The 15,169-nt window shown below is 46.4% G+C and overlaps 1 protein-coding gene and 1 pseudogene across 1 annotated transcript; both read left to right on the forward strand.

Annotated features, from left to right (window-relative positions):
* Positions 1 to 930: 930 nt before the first annotated feature.
* On the forward strand, positions 931 to 2,806 carry LOC125543409 (E3 ubiquitin-protein ligase RDUF1-like). Its single transcript, XM_048706742.1, has one exon. The coding sequence runs from the start codon at positions 1,328 to 1,330 to the stop codon at positions 2,525 to 2,527; it is 1,200 nt and encodes a 399-aa protein (XP_048562699.1). The 5' UTR covers positions 931 to 1,327; the 3' UTR covers positions 2,528 to 2,806.
* Positions 2,807 to 3,901: 1,095 nt separating this feature from the next.
* Positions 3,902 to 10,053, forward strand: LOC125543419 (annotated as a pseudogene).
* The last annotated feature ends 5,116 nt before the right edge of the window (positions 10,054 to 15,169 follow it).

The raw sequence follows: 15,169 nt of genomic DNA on the forward strand, positions 1-15,169 counted from the left end.
CAACTCTTTGAGAATTTTTGGCAATGCATAATGCTGTCGAGCCCAATTCCCGAACAATCATCTCAGGCCTCCTTTGATTTGTAGGAATTCTATAGGATAGGATTTGTAAAGGAAAAATTCCTTTGAAGCTCTTTGGTTTATAGGAATGGATTTATATTCCTATATAGGATAGGAATCAATCCTTCACATTTTGGAGGAAAGAAAACATTAGCCTAGACTCAATGAAAAAATTATCCTATGCACCAAATAACATCTCTTTCTCTGTAGGAATTATGCATGTCATCTCACTTCCTATGATTTTCTTATTCCTATAAAACTCCTATTCTATGAACCAAAGGAGGCCTAAAGGAATTGCCAACCTTTGTACATGTTTTTTCCTGCCGTGACCAAAGAAGCGCCATTTCACCGACACCGGAAACCAAAGACGAATGACATTACAATCTTCACTTTTTTTCCCCCGGGTCTCGGAATGTCGGGAAGAAAGTGCAGGGGATCGATGCATGGGCCCTTGGTCCGAACCTGCGTGTATGCTGGCACAAACATGGATATCCATCACCGGTGTTGAACCATCGAACTCCGACACCCGACCTCGCTAAACTTGGGCCTCAAATGGCAATGATTTTTTGGTGCCTTTTTATGTTTGTTTTGAATAAAGAGTACGTGTGCATTTAAAAAGGTGCAAAACAAGAAAACCTTTCCAGCAGCTAAAAACGGAAGAGAGAGAGAGAGAGAGAGAGAGAGAGAGAGAGAGAGAGAGAGAGAGACGAAACCGGCAGGAATTGCGTGTTGGACGACGGCGGACCCGGCCCGGCCGGCCGGCGCAACCGTGTCTGCCACCAAACCAAACCAAAATGGAGGAGTACAAACGGTGGCCTCCTCTCCTCGGCGGCAATTCCGGCAACGAACGACAAGAAGAGGAAAAGAAACGGAGACCGACCGTCACGCCATTCTCATTCCCCACACCCACAGCAATAAACCACCACCATTTCCTCCCCGCTTCCGTTTCCATTTCCACGCGCTTTGATTTGTCGCCCGCCGGTTAAAACCCCCTCCCTCCCCCACCCCACCGTCTCCTCCATTCCCTTCCGGCTTTCCCCCACCCAACAACCAGCACCTCCTCCTCCTCCTCCCACCACTTCTCCTCCACCCTCGCCGCCGGTCACGGGATCCGACGCTCTCCTCTTCTACGTCGCCGGACCGGTCGCCGAGGGTGAGGCATAACCGCCGGCCAAGGGAGGAGCGTTCCGGTGCTGAGCTCTGCCGCCCAGATCTGAGCTCGGGGGAAAAAGTCAAAGTCAGGATCTTTTCTTGCCGTGCTTCTCGGTCCATGGATACCTCCCCCGCCGCCAGCGCGGCGTCCTACTGGTGCTACAGCTGCGACCGCTTCGTGCGCGCCGCGTCGTCGCCGGAGGGGGGCGGCGACGTCGCCTGCCCGGACTGCGGCGGCGGGTTCCTCGAGGAGATGCGCCGGACCCCGCCGGCCCCGGCCTACCTCCGCCGCCCGCGCGCGCACCACGCCAACGACCTGCGCCTCCGCCGCAGCCGCCGGGCCGCCGCTGCTGCTGCCGCGGCCGCCTCCGCTGGGGGAGGGGGCGACCGCGCGCCGTTCAACCCGGTCATCGTGCTGCGGCGCTCGGCGCTCGGCGCGGGGGCGGCAGCGGGGGAAGACAACAACGGCGACGACGACGGCGCGCTCGCCGCGGCCAGCAGCTTCGAGCTCTTCTACGACGACGGGGCGGGCTCGGGCCTCCGCCCGCTGCCGGAGAGCATGTCGGACTTCCTCATGGGGTCCGGCTTCGAGCGCCTCCTCGGCCAGCTCGCGCAGATCGAGGCCGGCGGGCTCACCCGGGCCCGCGAGACCCCGCCGGCGTCCAAGGCGGCCGTCGAGTCCATGCCCACCGTCGCCATCGCGGCCTCCCACGTCGCCGCCGACTGCCACTGCGCCGTCTGCAAGGAGCCCTTCGAGCTCGGCGCCGAGGCCAGGGAGATGCCCTGCGCCCACATCTACCACGAGGACTGCATCCTCCCCTGGCTGCAGCTCCGCAACTCGTGCCCCGTCTGCCGCCACGAGATGCCCACTGACACCGCGGCGGCAAGGTCACAGGCCGCCAGCGCCGGGGCCGAGGAGGAGACCACCGTGGGCCTGACCATCTGGAGGCTGCCCGGAGGCGGGTTCGCCGTCGGGAGGTTCGCCGGCGGGAGGAGGCCCGAGGAGAGGGAGCTCCCGGTCGTTTACACGGAGATGGACGGCGGTTTCAACCACGGCGGCGCGCCGAGGAGGATCTCGTGGGGGTCAAGGCAGAGCCGGTCGACCGAGAGGAGCGCCATTCGACGCGTCTTCCACAATATGTTTGCCTGCTTCGGTCGCGGTCATTCGGCGAGCTCCCACGCTTCGTCCTCCCACATGAGGCCCGAGGAGATGACCGAGGCATCGGATCATTCCGCCGTGTTCAGCCATGGCTCGAGAAGCCGGAGCATGAGCTGGAGGCTGGAAGACGGCCATGCCGACACGATGGTGCAGAGATAGTCCTGAACTCTGAACCCAAAGAAAAAAGGTTGCTGATTGCTTCTGTTTTATGTTTTTATGTATTTATAGAAGAAAGAAAGGAAACACGACGATTTGTAGAACAGAATTGGTGTTGTACATAGGAGCAGCAATCTGCTATATTAGTTACAGGGGAGATGTCCACTGTGATTCTGAATTGAGCATTTGGAACCTAGGTGATAAATTGTTTTGTTGGTACTAGCAAACAATGTGTTTGATGATTTTTGATTCATTTAATTCAATTTGGCCTGGTCTTTACAATGTGTGAATGCTTCAGTTGAACATATGTTCCTAGATATTTTCCGCTCTAGTCTCCGGCTTCTTGAGTTAGCTAGTCTCATCTATCTCTTGCAGATATACCATGGCTTTTGTGGATAATTTCTACTGTATGTTGTTATCACTATGATTATTAGTGATTAGAATCCCTGGGTGTTCTTTTCTTGTTCACAAGTCAATGCATCCATTTTCATTTCATCTGTCCACAGAGAGCAAGACCTCATTAATATTTTTGCGAAATAATCTGCCTGACTGAAATTTCGATGTAGCCCGTCGTCTTCAGATATTTAAGTTCTTCTGGATGACATATCTGAAACAATATATTTGTTTACTATCATCAGATCTATGCAAGTGTTGCAATTGCCAATTGCCCTGCATCATTGTCCTGATCATAGAAAGTTGCAGCAATTACACATGAAGTTACCCAACTTTTTACATGTCCGCATTGTGTATTTAATTTAATGTGGCCTGGTGTTTACAATGTTTGAATGGTTCAGTTAAACATATATCGTCCTAGATATTTTCTGCTCTTCTTGAGTTAGCTATTATCATCAATCGCTTGCAGATATATCATGACTTTGTGGATAATCTCTATGTTGTTATCGCTATGCTTATAAGTGATTAGATTCCCTGGGTGTTCCTTTCTTGTTCACAAGTCAATGCACCATATTCATTTCATCTGTCCACAGAGGACAAGTCCTCATTATTACTATTATTTTGCAAAAATAATCTGCGGCTGTCTGACTGAAATTCCGATGTAGCTCCTTGTCGTCATACTTCAGGTATTTTAATCATATTCAGATATTTAAGTTCTTCTGGATGACATATCTGAAACAGGATATTTGTTTACTGCCCTCAGATCTATGCAAGTGTTGCAACTGCCAGTCACCCTGCATCACTGTCCTGATGTAAAGCCATAGAAAGTTGGGCAGCAACCACACATGAATTTATCCTTCTTTTACTGTCTTTTATACTGCTCCTTTTTATGAAACCGAGAAGGCTAACGTCTACCTTTGCAGCAATCCTGGCATCTCAAAAGCTCGTAGAATATTCTGATGGCCGGCTATCTTTGCAGTAAGTTTGAAGGCCTATCATCAGTTTGCTCTCTTTGTAGTAGTAGTATTTGGAGTGCTGCTGCTGCTGCTACATGCTTTTCTGCAGCTTTCATCTGGTAAATCGACCAACCAACATACCAAGAAACGCTCCTTTCAGGCATGCTCAATAACCAAGTATAATGCAACCACTGAACCGGAATGATTATGATGTTTCCTCTATAATTGTATGGAGTGCGTGTTTGGAGGTGCAATGATTAAGATGTCCCCTAATCCTGCCATCCATGTCTGTTTCGGTGGTTGAGCGTGCATTCAGAGTTGGTGCAAAGGTGAGGTAAGATTTGCTAATCTTGTTTGATTAGAAATGTGTCGACATGTGTTTGCCCATTAATCTTTGGCTCCATAATTTTGTCTCTAAACAGCTGCTGGTTTTGTTCTAGATGAAGCAAAATTACTGCCCATGGCGCGTCGTGCTGGGTGAAGTTGCCGTTTGAACGTTTTTAGTGCTAACTTTTAATCTGAAACTGGCTATTCCAACTGGGTGGATGTCATTATCCTGCTGAACAGAAAGTGGTAGGCGCATGAAGTTCACCGCGTTTTAGGTTCTTTATTATGGAGTTGATATGGACGTCTGAGGCTCCTAGAGATATTCCACATTTCCACTTGAGCCGCCAGGTTCTTTCTTGCATTGACTCGGCTGCTCTATCGGCTATCTCTTGCAAATAGTTCAACTTGCCACTTTGTGGTTGATCTCCATGTTGTTATCAGTATCATTAGTGATTAGATTTTTCCCGAGCGTTCCTTTTTGTTCACAAGTGAGTAAGCGACACATGTATACCCCCCTTGTCCGTGTACAAATAGCACCGTAGTCACAATTGGTTTTACAAAAAAATTACAAAAACTTTGTGGTAATTGCTAGGCTTGGTGTAAATCCAGAAAGTAGCAGTTAGGTACATCTTACATGTATTCACCCTCCTATTATTTCGTTTTATGCAGCTGAGAAGGACGTGCACATCGGTGGTACAGTCAGGAAATGCTCTCTTCATGCCTGGCCCATACAAGTATGATACTTAACTGGCATGCATGGTTTAGCTGTTTCTTCTATTGGATGAAGCTGTGCCGTAATCTCGCCATCTATGTCTGTTTCAGTAGTTGAGCTGCAGCTACGCGCAAACAGAGTAGATTGTGCGCCGAAATGCATCGACAGGTATTAACAAATTACTTTTTGAAACCACTATTCTCTCTCTAGACAGCTGCTGTTTATTTTCCACAACATAAAACAGCCTAAGGCACATCATAGCAGAAACAACCTTGGTTCGTTGACCCGATCCGAATTCGGATCCGAAATGGGGGGCTTGTGGATATGCACTAGTGTTATTTTAGAGAAGGTGACTAGAGGGGTTGAATTTGGATGGCGAAAACTGAAAGGCAAGCAGAGGCTTACATACATGATTTCAGCCATAAAACAAAATCCAATTTAGGTGCTAAAAAAGTCGATACATTGGCCATTCGTCTCTGTCCTATCTGAATGCTAGTGTACAGTTGCCGCCATTGACTAATCGAGGTTTGAATCCAGCTGTGATGCTTGTATGAGATTCGCGTACGCGCACCCAGCGCGTAAAACAAAGTGTAACTATAATATGTAGTACAAGTGGCTATCGAGATGAACGCTTGAGGGCCAAAAGTTTTGCCTCGGTTTTATAATTAACCTGAATTCATTACTGCTAACGAGGCTCTCCCTACCTGTTGTGACCTGACATAAGTTGTTATTAACTTACTCAGGCCCAGCTCCAGCACATCTGCACATGCTAGCAGCGCGTGAGGCGTGTTGACCAAATGCACATGCCAGCCATCGTTATTATCCAAGGTAAATCTTGCAACTGGTCTGGTAATAAGGCCTTCATCCGTGTTCCTGCTTGTCTGAGTTCTCCCCACAACCATCACACACACAAACAAGAGCTGGAGTGCAGAACAAGGAGTAGAGACAGAGACTGATGGCGCCGGTGGTGAGCGCTTCACTGGGCACGTTGGGTCCCCTCCTGGTGAAGCTCACCGCTTTTCTTGCCGGTGAGTGCGGCTGCCTGAAAGGGGTCCGTCGCGAGATCCGCTCCCTCAAATCCGAGCTGACTAGCATGCATGCTGCGGTCCAGAAGTACACCATGCTAGTTGATCCAGATGTCGAAGTGAAGGCATGTATATCGCTGGTGAGAGAGCTGGCCTATGACATCGAAGATTGTGTCGACAAGTTCATTCATCAGCTTGGCAGTGGCGGGCGCCATGGAAGCTTCATGGACTTCTTTCGCAAGACTGCTCACCGTCTAAAGACACTTGGGTCTCGGCGTGGAATCACAACCAAGTTGATGATCTGAAGGCTCGCGTCAAGAAAGTGAAAGAGCTGAAGGGCAGTTGCAAGCTGGACGATATTGCCTGTAGCACCTCCTCTGACCATGCAGCCGTGGATCCTCAGCTGTCTGCTCTTTCTGCAGAGGAAGCACACCTTGTGGGCATTGACGGTCCAAGAGGCGATCTTGCCAATGGATGATGGAAGGAGACAGGTCGACCAAGCGTCATCGCAGGGTGTTGTCCATTGTTGGTTTTGGTGGATTGAGGAAAACAACTCTAGCGCATGAGGTCTATCGCAAGATTCGGGGGCATTATCATTGTCAAGCCTTTGTATCAGTCTCACAAAAGCCGGATATAAGGAGGATTATCAAAGGATGTGATCTACAAAGTGCCTTTCCCAGATGATTCAGAAAAGACATTGACATTTAGGATGAAATGACATCTATTGCGAAGCTGAGAGAGCTGCTAGAAGATATGAGGTGACTTAGCTTTTACCATTCCCTCCGCAAACGTAACATGTGTAGTTTACATTATTTCTGGTATCTTTAGTGCTTCCACTATTAATTTCGCACACAGTGAAGATTGCACAATATTTCAGCCCTAACAGTACTTAAGCCACATGGCTTGCATAATTGTAGGAATACTTTACCACACATGCACCGTACTGAAATTTTTCGCGTAGTATATAACTAAATGTACCTAAGATATTATAGCACGCTGGTTTTTTTTTTTGGAAAAGGATTGTAGCACATAGGTAGTAGCAAGTTACCACAGTCCACAGGTAAACCTTTTGTTCCAAAACCTGGCTATAAGATGCTGAAAAATGTTTGACATAAATCTTCCTTCAGTTCACCATTTCAGTTTAGTTGGTCTGCTATTTTGATCGTTGTTTGTGATGAAAAAATCAACCTAAAATGATGCATTAAACCACTCAATTTTTCTGCTATCCTCACTGATGATAATCTACGAACATGTTGTGGTATCGTTTGTCTTATAATTTTACAGTATCCAGAGATGGAATATTTGTAATTTGTCCTCGGGTAGATCATTGCAATCAGACATGGTTCAGTGTGTGCAGAAATTGGTGTTAGACCAAGTAACTATTTTTTTATGCCCAGACAACTATTAAGATGGTTTTAACATTCGGTTCCAAACATCAGATTTTTAAAGAAATACTCCCGTCCCTCGTGCCGCTCCCGCGAGCGGCCCGGGCGGAACCCTAGATCGCCGTTGCCGCTCCCCTTTTTCGCCTTCCTTCTCCCTCACCGCCGCTAGGAGACGCCGCCGGGCAAAGCCCGCGCGTGCGTCGGCGGCGGCGGGGCTCCCTCCCTCCTCGCGAGGTTCCTGGGCGGCGCGGACCGGCCGGCCCTCGCGGCGGCGCTCGGCTCGGCTCGGCTCGGCGGATCTGCGGGGCTCCCCTTTGGTGGCGTTGCGGCGATGGCGGCGGTGTGGTCTGCGCGGGGCGGCGAGGCGCGGGCTCCTCCTCCTCCCGATCTGATGGCGCCACGGTGGCGCCGGCGCTCGGGCGTGCGACGGGGTCTGTGAGGGTGGTCAGCGTGCGATGTCTTCCTCCCCGATCTGATGGCTCTATGGTGGCACCAGTGCTCGGGCGACGGTTGGCTTCGGCAAGCAGTGGCGGGCGCTGGGCTCTCGGCGGCGGTCCCTGTGCGCGGTCGGCGGCTTCGTCTCTGACCCGGACGGCGCGGCGGATGGCGGCGGCCCGGCGTGGCCGCTGATTTGGATGCCGTGGTGCCGGCGGCTCGCTGATCTGCCGGTACTCCAGGGCCTGCCTGATGGTGCTGGTGGTGACGGCGGCCTGTGCACGAGAGTTGGATCCCTTCGAACTGATCTGGGTGAAAACTTGCCTTCGGCTTTTGCTAAGGCTGGCGGTGGCGGCGCTATCTGCGTTGTTCCTTTCTTGAAGGCATCGCCGTGGAGAAGTTCAAGGCCACTCTCTGCTACCTCCGGGGAAACCATAGATCGGATGATCGGATGACAGCGGCGCTCTGGTGTCGTTCCTCCCTTGGTGGCGTCATTCTTGGAGGTACACACGTGAAGGGACCAGAGGACGGATTCTTTGGTGGAGCGGTGCTTCATCCTACACACTGATGGCGACGGATCTTGACGGCGTGGCGCAGTGCATATTTGGAGTTCGCCGTGGGAGGATGGACTCGCGCAGGAGGACGACGCTGTCGGGCGTCGTGGTGGCGCTGATGGCAGAGAGACCTGGCTCGGTACATGCAACAGTACAGCTCTGAAGAAGGATTGGTGGCAGGTGGCTGCGGCGGCCTCATACCCGGCAGGCGTCCTGGTTGAGGAGTGCGCCGGACTGGTAGATGGCCCATACCCGGCAGGCGTCCTGGTTGGGATCTCAGGTCTTAGATGTTTAGGTTTGGCTGCGATGTCTGTTTGGTATTAGGTCCAGACTATCTGCGCCCCTTCATCAATTGGATAGGTGTAGCGACAGTTGTTGCTTAGACGGTGGCTTTAGTCTTGCTGTTATATGGCTTTGTAAGGTCTTGTGATAATAATTAATAAAGTGGCCATATGCATCGCCCAAATGCAAAGGCCGGGGGTCATCCTCCTTTTCTAAAAAAAAGACAACTATTAAGATGGACGTTCTATTTTGGTGCAACTTGGATCAATGTGTGCGATACCAAATTTTGTAGAAATCTAGTGTCAAGACATGATTAAATTCAGACTCTAAACATCACAGATTCATGCATTTCGGTGATTATGTTCAGACTATAAGATTCGTAGATGTTAAGGGCATTTAAAATGCTATCATTAGATCGATAGAAGAGTTGTGTGCGTCATGTCTTTTTAACTTACGCAAGAATTTTACCTAATAGTTATAGTTAGCATTTCAAAATACTATAAAATAATTTCTACATTGATTTATGATCATTTATTTACAGTCAAATCAGCATCAGGAATTTGGAGTTAGCCTTTCTGATTTTGAAAGTTTACGTGTATTGCATTTTGAAGATTGTGAGAATCTGGAGGAGTATGATATGAGCAAATTATTCCAACTAAAGTACCTAGGCGCATGGACATTATCAAAGCTACCATGAGAAATTGTGATGCTACATGATCTAGAGACGCTGGATCTTAGATGGACAAACATACAAGAGTTGCCACCGGGAATTTCTCGGCTCATTGAGCTACAGGTTCTACTTACTTGGATCACAGAGATACCACATGGGATTGGAAATATGAGGAACTTAATTACGAGTTGTCTCCTGGTCTGGTTGGATATTGCCATGGAGTTCAGTTGGTGCCATAGAAGAGCTTGGTAACCTGACCGGTTTGGATGAACTCCATTTCGCTTTGAACAGCAGGGGATCTGATTGGTACAGGACTGATAGCGATGAGGAAATGAGAACGGGACTGATAGCCGATCGAATGAGGTATTCATAATTATACATCTCTCTCTATTATGAAAGCATCTCCCTGCCAAAATGCATCTCCTCTCCTCTTTTATAAGGTGAAGTGAACTGCTTTCCCGAATTCACATGTCTTGTTCCCATTTCATTTTACTAGTGCAGGGGTGATGCGTGTCTGGCTTTTGTTGGATTGTTAGGATGGATGAGCCCTGCAGCTACGGCTCTTCCTTTCACTTCTTGCTAACAAAAATGATTTAAATTCAGTTGGATCGTTTAGGTAGGACTGTTTACTTTTGGACAAGTGTTTCTGTTGGATGCTTGTACTCTGTGTTCAGGTTGTGTGTACTTTTGGTAGGATTTCAGCTCTGTTTTGCATCGAGTATCATGGATTATTTCTGTTGAGAACACTTCCTGATGAAAATGCAATGTCGATCCTCTCCTGCTTGATTAAGTTGGACGGCTGTTGTTGCATTCGTTTACTATAACAATATGAGAGAAGACTTGTATGTTGTACTATCTGATAAGCTTGTATGTCGTATGTTGTATCTCATAATTTGTGCTGAAATAGTCTCATTTCGGGAAGAGTAGAAGATCCATGTCATGGAAATTGATGGAATAATTCGCCATGATGTAAGCAATAGAATGTAGCAGCTGGAGTTGGTAACATTTGCCGGATGGCCGCCCTCCGTTCGATAGCCCTTCTCTGGTGCTGCTCTAGCAGGCGGCTGGGCAGCTCACTCCTGACCTGAACCGCTTAAGATCCCATCTACTATAATAACCAACTAATTAAGAATCTGTCTATAGTCTGACCTAACCGTTTTGCAACTTGCAGGAATATCATCTTGGTTTCCTCACCCCTCTCTCTCTCTCTCTCTCTCTCTCTCTCTCTCTCTGTATTGACATGCATTGGTTACCTAATGGTACTATCTCCGAAACAAAAATATAAGACGCTTTTGTAGTTTGAACTGCAAAAACGTCTTATATTTAGTTATGCAGGTAGTAGTATGTACTTCAACAAAATATACGAGTTTTTTTGTCTATCAAATGTTAAAAAGAAAAACGTTTAGGTTTGGTCATTGCAACATTGAAACGGCTTTAACAATGACTTGGGTGTTCTTTTGCTCATATCATATGGCAACTCAGGCAGCATAAAATTTTGACAACATAATGTAGAATGAAAAATAAAATAGAAAATAATAGAATTTCCTTTTTGTGAACTCGGCTGAAATGAAGAGAAAATGGGAAATATGCTTTCAAAAATGAGCAATTTTGAAGAAGAAGAAGAAGTTTCTTTTGATAAAGAGAAAGTTGTGTTAACAAAGATTTTCAGATAGCGATCTAAAAGAAAGAACATAAAACACAAAAGTAGTGAAAATTAAAGGACAATAAAAAAACAGTTTTTTTAATAAAGAGTATATTCCAAAAAAACATTAAAATATATGGCCATTTTTTTATTTGGGATTGATATAAAAAAACTACAGTAGCTTTACCAAATTCCATGGCTATCCTGACTTTTAAAAATAAATAATGACTATAATATGTATGATTGTTCCCCTCTCAATTATAATATGTACAATTGTTGTGTTGCAAAATTTATAAAAACTCCTGTCTATTTATTGGAATATTTATGCTCTCTCCTAAACTTTCATATTTTTCCTTTCTTTTACAATTTTATCATGGGTTGGCTTGTTTACTAAACTGTCACCACGTTGTTGTATAAACCGGCTATGTTGACCAAGGGACAAAGTCTCGATGGCTTTGACACTTGTGGTCCAAGAATATCGGCTATCATTGTTAAGCGGTCAAGCTTAGACTTTGACAAATTTTGAGAGACTTATAATTCTTTCCACATTGTTAAACATCATATATTGGTGAAGATGGGACCTAGCTAGTTCCAAAATGCTGTTATCCTGGAAATTTCGTGCCATATATATAAACTGAACAAAGAAACGGCTTATCAAAGAGATAATCATGTGCACAAGCGTGACGTGGACCTGGTGAGCTTGATTAGTCAGACTTGTCATCAACTCTTTACTCCCAACCACTTATATATGTCAATCTGCTAAAGTGTCATCATGCATGTACCACGGCTTTATATATAAAATTTTGAATGGCGATTGGTGGCTGATTGCCCCGGCCGGGCATAAAAGGGCAGTTAGTACATGGGATTGGCTTTGTTTCTGTGCTACACTTTTTTGCTTCATTTGGAATGGTGTTTTTATTTCACATGTTTTGCAGGAGTTTTGCTGGAGAAAGGAGCATGGTTATAAACCAGACAAAGGGGATAGGATCAGTTCAAAACTTCAGGATTTGGTGGGTGGATTAGTTCTCAAATTTCGTGAACTTTTTCTAAAGTTTCAAGTTCATGAACTTTTACTAAAATTTGTGAACCTCTCTCAAATCTCATGAACTATTTTCTAATTCTTGTAAACTATTTTCAAATTTCATGAACTTTTTTATGATATTTTTCAAATTCAAAAAGATTTTGAAATTCGTGTTTAATTTTTTTTTTTAACTTTTTACAAATTTTGTGAAATTCTTCAAATTTACAGATTTTCCAGATTCAGTTTTTTCTGAGAAGTCAACGGTTCATTTGGTCACCTGTCAGTTGGTCAAACATTTTTAGGCAAGTCAAATGTTTAATCATATTTTAGCACATCGAAACGGCTAATCTTTTTTTGAGGGGTATCAAACGGTTAATCGCATCTCCCAAACGAGCGAGGCAGGGAATGTCACGTAACTGGGCTGCCCCACAGCAAGCGGGGCATGCTTGTTCCTGGAGCTGCAAGCGCTAATTAGGAGGTCTCCTTTTCTCGTATAGGATCCGGCTTGTCTGCTTCCCCCTATGCTTCCATTCGTGCTTCTACTTCATTCTATGGTTGTCTTTTTTTTCCTTTCTAATCTAATCATCTCCCCCTGATTTTAAGGAGTGGGGCCGGGCCTTATTTTGTTCCAATCAAATCAAGCCACGTATGCGGGAGTACGGATAGGCGCACGCGCGGGGAGCAGGCAAGTCTTGTCCTCTCGCATACGGGTCAGGACTGGAACATGTGGGCATGCCAATTGCAGCACATGGCTCATGCCCACATTTGAGCTTCTTTCACTGGTTTCGAAGCTTCCACCCATTCTTGGAAAGTGTTGAGCCGTTTTTTTTTCTTTCTTTCACTAGTTTCGAAGCTTCCACCCATTCTTGGAAATCAATGAGCGATTTTTTTTGCTTTCTTTACTGCAAGTTTTTTGGTTCGGGAGCAATTTTTTCTATCTCAGGGTTGGTTTTTCTGGTTTTTTATTTTTTTTATTTTGTTTTCCTGCATATTTTTCTTCCAATTGTTTCCTTTTTTAGTTTTGTGTTTATGTATTTTATTTGTTTTCAATTCACAAACAATTTTCAAATTCGTTGTGCAAACATTTTCCAGATTCTTTTATAAATTGGTGCTCATTTTTTGAATCCTTGAATATCTTTTGAATTCACGAACACTTTATCAATCCGCGAAGATTTTTGCGCATTTGTTCCCAAAACCAGAATGAGAAAATGAAGCAGGTGTGACTCTTTTTTGCGCATGTCGGATGGCGTGCACAATGGGCTGGCCCAGGTGAGCTGCGTGTGACAGGTTATGCGAGCGGCAAACCCGTATTGCTCGCTAAGAGCGACCTATAGCAGCGCCCACATTTGATAGTTTTGCTCTGTTTATTTTCGTCCCCGGCAGTATAGTGTTTTGCTCTGTTGGGCGATACCTCATTGCTGTGAGCTTGCTGGTCTGCAGATTACTTAAAATTGTGGTTCTTTATTGGGCTTCAGATTTCCAGACTCCTCCTAATAAGATGATGATTATTGAGCTTGCTTCGGACTTTCCGATGAATTGACCTCAATCTCTACTCCTAGTTCGTATATCGTTCGTTGGTACACAGTCATTAATAAGAAAATAATTTAAAAACCAAGCGCCGAATCAATTTGGAAATCAATTCATTAATACGAAATAGTTTGTAAACTAAGCGCCCAATCAGTTCAGAAATCAAGTCATAAATGCAATTAATTAGCTAGACAATTATTTACGTATGCAATCGCTCGTTGGGACGAAAATAATTTGGAAAAGGAGCGTTAAATCTATTTTAAAATCAATCCATTAATGCGAAACAATTTCTAAACTAAACGCTGAATCATTTTAGAAATTAAGCCACAAATGCGATTGATTAGCCAGATAGTTAATTACATAGGCAATTAATTAGATTCATAAGTAGATATTTTTTTGGCCCCGAATCAGTATGGAAACCGATATATCTAGAGCACAACTCATATTTGAATCTAGTTCCCAGTCTAGTGGTTATTCGACGGCCAGGTATGCATTTAATTAGATTCATGGGTAGATATTTTTTGGCACCGAATCAATTGGAAACCGATAGATCTAGAGTACAACTCATATTTGAATCTAGTTCCCATCCAATGCTCGTGGATCCGGAAGTGGTGCCACCCTCCGGTGGCAGGTGCAGCCACACCAACCCCCTCTAACGCGGAGGCTCCGACCAACATTGCTCCCTCATCATCGATTCCACTTTCGGCGGCTATGGGATTGCTCAACCTCAGGCCAAGGAGAAACCCATGCTCGGCTTGCCGATGCTGGAAGCGGCGACGCCTGCAGGTGTCGTTTTCCTTCTTGGAGGCACTGTCATTGCCTTCAGTTGCGCCCCTCTTCGAGCTCAGGGGAAACCCTAGGTCTGAATCCTCCAGACCGGATGGCGGCGACGTCTCGATGTTGTCTTCCTTCTTGAAGGCGCTATCTTTGTAGCTCGCGGTGTCCCCGGAGTTGGATTTGGCTATGTTGGTATTACTGTTGGTTTAGTGTTGCCGCTCTAGGTTTGGGCTTGGTAGGTTTAGCTGTGTTGTATTCTCTGTTTGGGCCGAGCATCCCTTGTCCTCTGCTCCGGGCATCATGTTCACGCCTACCTGTGTTCGTGTCATGTGTTGTACCCATTGTTGTACTCATTCTATTCCTTCTATCAATGAAATGATACGCAAGCTTTGCGTATTCGCGAAAAAAGATCTAGTTCCCAGTCTGGTGGTTATTCGACGACCGGTATGCAATTAATTAGATTTGTAGGTAGATATTTTTTGGCGCCGAATCAATTGGAACCCGATAGATCTAGAGTACAACTCATATTTGAATCTAGTTCCCAGTCTGGTGGTTATTCGACGGCCGGGTACATCATCCCATTCGGAACCAGTGCCCGAAGCCGGGTTTCCTGGACGCGGCCTCCAGCTCCTCCTCCGTCAGCCAGGCGGCGAATCCGTGGAAGAGGGTTTTGTACGAGCGGATGAGCCGTGGCTTGCCATCGGAGGTGACCTCGTCAGGGAGGAAGGACCGGTACCATCCCTGGCACGCTTCGTCGTCCGCTCGAGGCTTCAACAGAATGATGTAGATCTTGTACTCAGAAGATGACGTCGGTTCTGCCATCGAGGGGTTGGGCCGGGGAGGGGACCATGCTGGGTGGCCGATGTAGGCATGTGCGGGTGGTAGAGCAGATAGAAGGAAGGTGGCAAATAAGCATAGTGCAAGTGCTACGGGCGCCAT

This window comes from Triticum urartu, chromosome 1 (genome assembly GCF_003073215.2).
Source record: "Triticum urartu cultivar G1812 chromosome 1, Tu2.1, whole genome shotgun sequence".
NCBI classification, from domain to species: domain Eukaryota; kingdom Viridiplantae; phylum Streptophyta; class Magnoliopsida; order Poales; family Poaceae; genus Triticum; species Triticum urartu.